This window comes from Helianthus annuus, chromosome 16, assembly GCF_002127325.2.
Source record: "Helianthus annuus cultivar XRQ/B chromosome 16, HanXRQr2.0-SUNRISE, whole genome shotgun sequence".
Classification (NCBI taxonomy): domain Eukaryota; kingdom Viridiplantae; phylum Streptophyta; class Magnoliopsida; order Asterales; family Asteraceae; genus Helianthus; species Helianthus annuus.
In genome coordinates this window covers 120,060,230-120,070,024 of record NC_035448.2, presented here as the reverse complement: position 1 = coordinate 120,070,024, position 9,795 = coordinate 120,060,230, and the positions used below count along the sequence as shown (strand labels likewise).

The 9,795-nt window shown below is 41.5% G+C and overlaps 1 protein-coding gene across 1 annotated transcript; it reads right to left on the bottom strand.

Annotated features, from left to right (window-relative positions):
- Positions 1-7,051: 7,051 nt before the first annotated feature.
- LOC110915568 (chlorophyll a-b binding protein CP24 10A, chloroplastic) lies at positions 7,052-8,443 on the bottom strand. Its single transcript, XM_022160293.2, has 2 exons — positions 8,143-8,443; positions 7,052-7,710 (listed from the first exon to the last, which is right to left on the bottom strand). The coding sequence occupies exons 1-2, from the start codon at positions 8,370-8,372 to the stop codon at positions 7,161-7,163; spliced, it is 780 nt and encodes a 259-aa protein (XP_022015985.1). The 5' UTR covers positions 8,373-8,443; the 3' UTR covers positions 7,052-7,160.
- Between the last annotated feature and the right edge of the window lie 1,352 nt (positions 8,444-9,795).

Genomic DNA, 9,795 nt, shown 5'->3' with positions numbered 1-9,795 from the left:
AGTCAGCTGGGGGGTTATTTCCAGTAGTGCCATTGCTGTGCTAAAAGCGGAGAGCTTCATGTCATGCAATTGCCTGTGAGTTGCGTTTTTGCAGGTCGGCTTCTATCCTTGGCAACATACTAGTGTTTGTGTCACGCCTGGGTGGCATTCTCTTCTGCCGAAATGGCTTGAAGTGGGTTAGACAACTTTCCAATTGTCAATGAGATACATAGCACCATAAGCCATCATGTAATCACCCAACTCCACACGCAAATATACTCAATGCATGAGTGGGGAAATAAATTTTTGAGCCTTCACATAGGCTTGCCAATTTGGCTTGCTGCTTGTAATAGAATGAACTCGAGGCTACGTCGCCTTGGTCATTCGTGTTCGAGTTATTTCCTGCTACATTGGTTTTCATTAGCTTGACCCGCAGAGTCCACCAGGATTTCTGTGCACTACAAGTCGTTATTACATGGGCCCCCGTAATAATAAATTATCTTGCACAGTTACCCCATGTTTTCTCTCGTCCAAGCAGATGATCAACCAAGGAGCAACAGCAGGTGCATTGGCATGAACAGGGTCATGCTCCAATGCGGGGTCAAGAGCAACGCCTGGCTCAGGGCCACGGCTGGCTCCGGATCACAAACTCCATCTCAAAAATCAGCTGGATCAACCATCACCGGGGGGGGGGGGGTGCAGGATCCTCCAAGGGCTGGTCTAAGTGTATGAACTCAAGGTCATGGTCTGGATCAAAACCATGTTGAAGAACAGGTTCACCCTCAATACTGTGATCAAGCTCAAAGCTGTGTGCAGGAAACGGTGCAGCTAATGATGCCGTATCAGGGTCGGCGTCGTGTGAATGGTGCTGCACTCCCTGTATATGCAAAAATGCGGATGTCGGAAACTCAATGAGTCTGGGACAGGGGAATGGGCATGAGTTTCCCCTGCAGGAGCGTCCGCAAGCAGTAGGCTAATACCAGCAGCAATAGGGCCTCGCCCTCGAATGGGTCCTCCTCTAGTAGATCGTTATCGTCGACAAAGGCCATGTCGGGGGCATATCAACAATGGGATAAGCGGCAAGGGGCACAGGAGCAGGGATCACCGCGAGTGGCAAATTCCCAACAAGATGGCCATCAGTAGGCTCTGCTACGACTTCAGGCAGCGCAAAGGGCTGAATGTCGTCATTGTCTGTGCCGGTAGTATCGGAAATGTGCACCTCGTGCTCCGATGAACTATGTCGTCTTATGCTATGGCCAAGGGATTCGTAGTGTCCATCTTTCTTGTACATGATGAAAGCATGACGTTTGTAACAAAAACACATATACGTATAACAATCAATCACATCAACATATAAACATGTTAGTCAGTAATAAGCAATCAAATAATTCTCCTAGTCCCACTAGCCTCCCAGCCTCCCAGACTGATATTCCTGGTCCCACTAGCCAAATTCCTCCCAGCCTCCAAGGCAGCTCTATCTACCTCGACCTCCTAGATCGAGCCTCGGCCTCCATGACCGAGCCTCAGCTTCCATGACTGAGCCTACTCTCCCTAGTCTCACTAGCCATCTACCTCGATCTCTAAGATCGAGCCTCGGCCTCCAAGACTGAGCCTATTCTTCCTAGCCTAGCTAGCCATCTACCTTGATCTCTAAGATCGAGCCTCGGCCTCCAAGACCGAGCCTCGGCCTCGAAGACTGAGTCTAAATAATAAATAAATAAAATGTGCTCAACATTTGTTTATAAAAAGGTTTTGGATCTGGACTTAAGTGGTATGCAGTAAAAATGTTTTCGTGAGAGCCCTAGTGATCATAGTCTAGACTCGAGAAGGAATCCTAGTTCGCTATGATCTGAGCTCTGATACCAAGCTGTCACACCCTGGCTTTGCGGAAGCGTGGTTATTTTGGCGTGACTTCTTAATACCATAGCTTAACCATAACAAAGCTATATGAAATAAAACCATGCAAGATCATCCATTTAATTAAGTTTTAAAAACCAAATACAACAACACTGTCTCATAGGAAACACATCCTAACGACGTTGTTCAACAACACAAACATTAACATGACATAAACAGAGTTTAAGGACTGTGACTTGTCCAGGAAAGAGTCACATTCCCAAACCAGGATGACCTCGTAACTAGTGCAACGGGAAAACGTGTCATACCGCGCCAGATCCTTTAATTCCCTGAAATACATGTAAGTTGAAAAATCAACAATAATGTTGAGCGGGTTCATGTGTTTAGTAGGTGCGCGCGAATAAACCTTTATAATCATTGTAAGTGTGAATATTTTGTAAACTCTGGTATGAAAGCAAATAGGGAAACATATCAGTTAATGTGTAACCACATGGTCCAACCTGCGGGCGCATGGGAGGGGATAGGACAAGGTCACCACATGGTCCAACCTGCCGGCGCATGGGTGGTGTTACGACAAGGTCACCACATGGTCCAACCTGCGGGCGCATGGGTGGTGTTAAGACAAGGTCACCACATGGTCCAACCTTAGGGCGCATGGGTGGGGTTTGTTATGCTCAAATAGGCCTATCACTTGTATCCCTCGATCGTACTACGAGGACTAATGTTCTTAAGGTTTCACCTACCCAAATCACATAACCTAACAGTTCCTTCCTTAGCTGACCATACCATGTAAGAAATATTCGTAATCATAGTAACATGTATTTCACCCCCGCAGTTTAGAAAACTGAAAACAGTTAAGAGAAAAAGGGGGACATGAACTCACAGTCGGTGCGTCTCTACCAAGTACTCCAAATCAGGCAGCTGTGCAACGACCTACATGTGCTAATTCTATTAGACGGACGGCCGTGCCTTAGCTTTATAGTTTAAGCTTTTGGGGAAATAGTTAGACAACTATTTCGGGTTTACTTTTCGTATATACTTGGTAGTTAATCTCCTTCCCAAGGATGGGGGATTTAATACATGTGATTTCAAATTATATCATTAAGTCTCACTTAATATATATTTTATTTCTAACTCCAAAATATAAATATTTTTCTCAAAAACATTATATTTTCACTTCATGTAACACTTCCAAAAATAATACGTTGATAGAATACGCGTTCATAAATATTTCCGTATAATGCGTAAGTTACGTTTTAACGATTAAGTGGTAATAATAATTACCGGTGTAACTTATATGTTTGTCGTGTACACGTTTGTATTATTTTGGATCTGTTAACGTTCGAGAATATTATTTTTACTCTAAAAATAATATTTATGTATTTTCACAAATAATCATAACAATGTTGTGAAAATATATTTACTAAATATATATTTATCACGTTTAGCTCCGAATATTTATAAGTAAACTCATGGCGAAATTTATATCTCGAAAACATGTCAAAAATAGTTCTAACACTTGTAGTGTAAATAGTTTTAAGTGTTAGGTTTTTAGAAAAATTTCGCCAGAGTTTCCTCTGTAACTGGAGGTGGCCACGCTTTCAAGCGTATCATTTTCTTTTACTAAATCAATTTCAACAACTTCCTTATTTAGTCAAACAATTTCCGACACATCAAACTAGTTGACAAGTATGTAAATCGCATAATCGCATGAACTTGTAGTTTTTCCGCAACTATAGTGTAAATCCCATTATATTTTGTGGATCTTTATATAAAGTAATTTGATCTCGTAAAAACCTCGTTTTTAGAGTAAACCCATCTTTACAACTTCTCGTCATCTTTCACAAAGACTGTTATTTTGTCGAAACTTTTCGTTTCACAAGTGTTTACACACTTGTGGTTTATAAAAAAAATATCATGCTTGTTAGTGTAAGTTCCATTTTTAGAAAAACATGATTTCTTGGACGCTTGGTCCTTTGAAAATACCACTTGCAGATACGTAGATCTGCTAGTTTTAAACACTATTCCCCAAGTAAGACGCTTTTACACAAGTTCATGGTTCGCGTGTGGTAGAGTTTCACCTTTTAACCCTTGTCTCATTCAAAACAAGCTTATGTCATGATCCATGACCATGATCAAATCGGGTTAAACGATGATCCGAGCTACCACATCATAGATCGGGTCTACATAATCACAACTTTCAATTACTACAACATTTACACAACTAGTGAGCTTTTATCCATCATTTTCCATGTTTTTAGTAGACTTTAATGCTTCGAATTGCAAGATTCCGAGTTTTAATCGTTACACATCGTATTAACCACTTTAGATTAGTTCGAGAGAGTGTTTTAAGCATTGTACCTCTAGCTCGAGGCTAGGGAAGAATCTAGACGTAAATCGGGTGGATAAAAGCTAGAGAGTGAGGTCCTTCGCCTTCCGTTTGCTCCGAGCTTCCTAATACGTGACCCTTGACACTTGTAGAGCTTGGAACTTGCAAGATAGAAATCGAAAATGGATGGGGTGCCAAGGGGGGTGTTCGGCCGTGAGTATAGAGCAAGAGGGAGAGAGTAATTTTTGTGTGTTGTGTGGAGTGAATGATCTCTAGCGCCATCTCTCATACTTATAGGCAAAAGTGGAATTAAGGACCAAAGGATCTTGTGTTGTCTAGATATGGGACACCAAGTAATATTAAAATGAAAAGTGGTACAAGACTTGTTACATGGGGACCGAAATCGGTCATTGGGGGGGGGGGTAAGCTAGTTGAATTCTAACCACTAGTTAGGCACTTAGTTAAGCTAACTAAGTTAAGTTTAGGGATTAACTTGGTTAGTTGCGTGTGGTGTTTTAAAGCGGGTGTTAGGGTGTTCAGGGACCCTAACTGGCTTAGAAAAAGACCAATAATATGAATGTCAATATTTTTATGTTCCGGGTAAAGTCCGGTTGTTCGGTTGGATAGTAATCCGTTAAAGCGCTTAATAAAGCTTTTAAGTGTCGTTAATAACATTTTTAGTGACACAACTTATTCTTCAAAGTGTCAGGAATATTTTCTCATGTTTTGGCACTTTATTAGTTAGCCAGAAGCTGAAATGTTAATTAAAGTGCTGTGTTTTGTGCTCAGTGTACGTTTTAGGCACATCCAGCCACTGTAACTTATTCTTGGAGATGCAGTTCTACAACCCTTGTATCCCTACACTCACTATGGGTGTAGTAAAATAAATCTGGCTCATACAGGCCTTAGAGGCAGTATCTGCCTGATGCTGGCTTTATCAGCATGTTCAATAGGTTATCCGTTCATAGTGCTACTGTGCTTTTGTGCATCATGTTTGTCACTAAAGTTCAATATGTAAATAATGTAGTGACAGCAAATAGAGTATGATGCAAGTATGTACAAGTATCAACAGTCAAGTAGCAGTTCATCAGTAATTTCAGTTAAGCACAATAATCAAGTAATAATTAATTATTAATTAAATCGTACGGATACCTGGTTTTGTGAGGGTTGTCACAGTCACCCCACGGACGACAAAGTAGATTGGTTTGGGATGACGTGCCTTAGACTATGCTTACCCGACGGATAGGGGGAACGGTTGAAGGGCGGATAACGACCCGCCTAGATTGTCAGGGACTGGAACAAGTCCTGCGCCCATTCATGAGTGAATAGACTGGGACTAAGGATGACTTGACGACGAGGATCCCCGCTTGGGCTCCTCGTCTGGGCTCATCGCCCTAGATTGGTGGCTGGGCTCGAGCCCACTTGTGTCTTTCTAGGTATGTTTAGTTGGTTTGGGTGGGCCATGTCCTGATAAGCCCACTCTTGAATCGGCCCATTAGGGCTATGGCCCAAATGTCTCACTATACAAAGAGAACTCCCTTCTCCAAGAAGGGGGAGAACATTTTTCCCCACAAAAAAGGTTATTTCTCCCTCTCATATATAATATCTCTGCTCCCTCTTCCTGGATATATACATCTTACTTGCACTTATAATTATCATTGCCATACATGATACTGACTTGAGCGTCGGAGTGCCCACGGGGTGAACCCCCTCGGGCCCTCTAACTAGATCTACCTGTGGCTGTAGCCCAAGACCCGACATCCCTCAAGAGGAACCGTCACCGTGACGACGAGAGCACAAACCTGAACCGGGGCTCACCGAATCTAAGGTTAGTACCGCCAAACCCTTTGAACGACTTTAGGGATTTGGGGATTCAACAGCGGCGATAGTGAAAAACTAGTTACTTTAAAAACTAAAATATTTTACGGGGGAACTGGACAGAAGAGGTTTTGATACTTTTTTTTTCTCTCTAGAAATGTATGTGTTACATACATGTTAAAAGTTCATTTATCGTTTTTTTAAGTTTTAAAATAAGTACCAATTAAGTAGATATTAACTAAGAAAAGAGGATCGAGAGACCAATTGTCTTTTTTTTGGGTAAAGAGAGACCAATTGTCTTTTCCCCGTTCAAAAAAAAAGTTGGATTCTTTCTAGGGTTGGACCTAGCAACGGTGCCATGTGAGATCGGTAATAAAAAAAACCAATTTTAGATGTAGCAAAAAATCAAGTGACAGTCGTATATTTACCAACCATAACACCTATAAAAAAGCTAACCACCACACAAATTACTCTGGGGATGGTTGAGTATAACATCTTCTTCATCTTCATGTTGATGTATAATTTCTTCTGTAATATTGGATTTTGACACGGTAACCTTATGAGTTGTGAGTCTAAATTTACTACTAGAATGATGCAACACCAATTGAGCACCCATTTGCATCATCTTGTCCCTCCCTATTATGAAATAACTTTTGCCTTGATCAACTTACAGACTTGAAGCACCAAGAGAAAGATGTAAAAGTTTGATTTGATTCTGTTTTTGTACCAATTTAGTGCATTCTCTTTTTTGAATGGCGGTGTAAGTTCGATTTAAACAAGTTAACTTTTGCCTTCCTTTTCAGTTTAGATTAACTGGATGACTTTTAATGAGCTCATTCTAACTAGTTCGTGCCTTTAGTTTTCATATTCATACTTCTGCTTCTCTTCTAGAGTCGCGCCGGTCGAGCAAGTTGGGTAATAATGGGTTCCTATAGAAACATGCCATGTTAGATGAGCACAAACATTTTTTTGTCCATATAGTATAAATAGTTGTTTCGTTAGTTATGATGGTTAAAAAAATTTATTACCATAATAATCTATATTTTCGACCTGTTTGACCCATTTGACTTTGGCTTTTGTACATGTTTATGAATCGATTCAACCTCGTGTTTCTCTAAACAGATTTACATATCACATGATTACAAGGAAGCGTAATAAGACAACCCGCGTTTTTCCCTTACAAACCGAGAGCTCCTAGAGGTGTTTTCCCCTGCCCTGCCTCAAAATAGAAAATTAGCATAGCAACCATAGCAAGTCTTGCATGCTTAATCTCAGCCAGCTTCAATCTGTCAAGCTTCTCGCTATCCGGAACGTAAACTCCATTCTGGATCGTGCCCGCAAAGCTTAACGGGTCAAAGAATTTACCACCCGGGTATCCTTGTTCACCAGTGTAGTTAGCAAAATTTTCAGCTGTTCTGGACCATGGGGTGGCCCACTCAACCGATTGTGATTCTGGGTTAAAGAAGTCAACCCATCTCTTGCTCTCAACCCAACCCATTAGTAAGAGTTGGGTGCCCAACAGACTTCCGAATGAAAAAGGGGCAATGGCACCTGGGTCCGCTCCAGCTTCGAACCATGGGATTCCGCTCCATGCCTGCCCCACAAAGATGCCAAGGACCGCAGCCATGGCCCACCGTCCGTGGATCAACTCCGCTTCTCTGTACCATTTTAGGAATGCTGGGTCCTTTCCTAGGCCCAACGGATCGAACCCAAAGTCACCTGGGAGCCTGTTTTTAATATGTTAGTTAGAAACATTACAAGACAAACAAACATACCCCGTAAAACCCCACTTATAGCAGACAGTGCGCACACCCATATATTTTTTTCATGGGGGTCTGAACTTTTCAGAGGCCAATTATCTTTTTTTTAACGGTAAATTTGGATTACTGACGGACCACTGAAATATCATCGTACCACGAGCCCGATCATATACATCTCCACTAAGTTTTAGATTTTACTAGTCTGGTCAACTCGTGTCACATAATAAAAAGATAAAATTTTCATGAGGGTTGATGTCAAAATTTCTTAGGTGTCCCTCGGGATTTTTTTTTCATGGGTCTCGGCCGACCCATGTTAGGACTAGCTAGGTCCGCCTCGGGGTGCCATTTGAGGAACATAACAAGACAAAATGTTTTTTTATTGTAAATAAAAAGACTTACGATCCGTCGAGCCACTCGGGGTCAAGCAAATTGCCGCCACCTTTAACCGCGGGGATCCAAGATTTCTTGGCAGCAACCGCGGCAACAATAACAACCCGCTTAGGGGCTGAGGCAGAACCACCGCTGATGGGGGCACCAATTGGTGCAGCCAAGTTGTGGTTCCTCTTGCTACCAGTCAAGAAGGGTGATCCTAGCCCATTTAACACTGCACCAGATGTAGCAGCTGCCATTTTTGGAATGCAAACAAGGTTTTGATGGTGCTGTTTTGTGATTGTGTTTTCTTTGATCTTGAATATGGAATATGAAGGGTGTGATATATGGGATTTGTACATGTAGCCATGTAGGATAAGTGAAATCTGCATGAGCATGTGTTGGATAGATTTCTGGCCAATGATATGATGGTATACATGACCTCTGGTTTAGATGGTGGTGCCCACTTTTAAGTCCTTTGTTGTTTTACGTTGTTATGGTAGGGTCTTTTATTTATGTAAAGAGTTAAATACCCGGATAGTCTATGTGGTTTGACCTTTTTTCACCTTTAGTTTCTAACTTTCTAAAATTACAGTTATAGTTCCCAACTTTTTCAATTCCGTTCCCGAATAATCCCTGGTGCGGAAGGAGGTTAGTTTTTGTTGTTAAGTGAGTGTGAAATAACCAAAATGCTCTTAATAATAAAAAAATGTTATTAATTATTTATTTACATATCTAATTAAAAGAAAGTGGGCCCACCATACACCCACCCCACCCCCGCTCCCCTTTTCTCTTTCCTTTGCTTTGCTTTGTCTGCAACCAGAATTATCAAACACCACAAACCACCTCCAAATACCAACCACCACCACCACCCCAAATACCACTGCAACCACCGCACCCTCCTACCATCATCTTCAACCTCATCCACCACTACCACCATCACCATCACCCTTCAACCTCTAAACGAAAGTATTGAATTTTATAACTCATAGTTCATCTGGGTATTCATAGTTGGGGAGAAAAATTGAATCTTGGAATGAAAAGAAGTTGTAATGTTGTTGAAGCTTGTCTGTTTCTGTTTATGTCTTTCCGATTTGGCGTGGTCACCGGGCTCACAATCATTATCAACCAACACCTACACCACCACCTCCTACCACAATCACTGTCAACCAACACCTACACCACCACTCATCATCACAACAATCGACCCCTTGCCCCGGTCTCGATCCCCCACAACTCGTCATTATCCATCCCACAACCTAACCCAACCACCTTCAAAACATCAACACAATTCACTTTTTGTTCGTAGAGGGAGAGAGAGAGAGAGAAGAAGAGTAAGTGATTCGCAGGAAGTGTTAAGGTTGTGTTATTTTTGTTGTTTCGCAGATGGTGGTGGTGGTGACGGCGGTGAAGGTGAAGGAGATGGTGGTGGTGGTTTAGAGGGAGAGAGTGAGTAGAAAGAGAGAGAGAGTTGAATATGTTTTCTATGTATATCTTATACATTTTATAATTGGGTCCCACAATATATATTTATTACTACCTCCGTCCCATTAAATATGTCTTATTTTGAATTTTCAAAGTCTTTATTTATAAACGTTGACTTTAATTATATATTTTTGTGTTATATAAAACTTGATGAAAATTAATCCGATAAAAACACCTGTAAAACACACTCAAATCATA

Excerpts from the sequence above, each read along its gene's own strand:
- LOC110915568 (XM_022160293.2), bottom strand. The coding sequence starts at position 8,372 with ATGGCAGCTGCTACATCTGGTGCAGTGTTAAATGGGCTAGGATCACCC. Across the intron at positions 7,711-8,142 it reads CCCGAGTGGCTCGACGGATC|GCTCCCAGGTGACTTTGGGT; the intron begins GTAAGTCTTTTT and ends TATTAAAAACAG.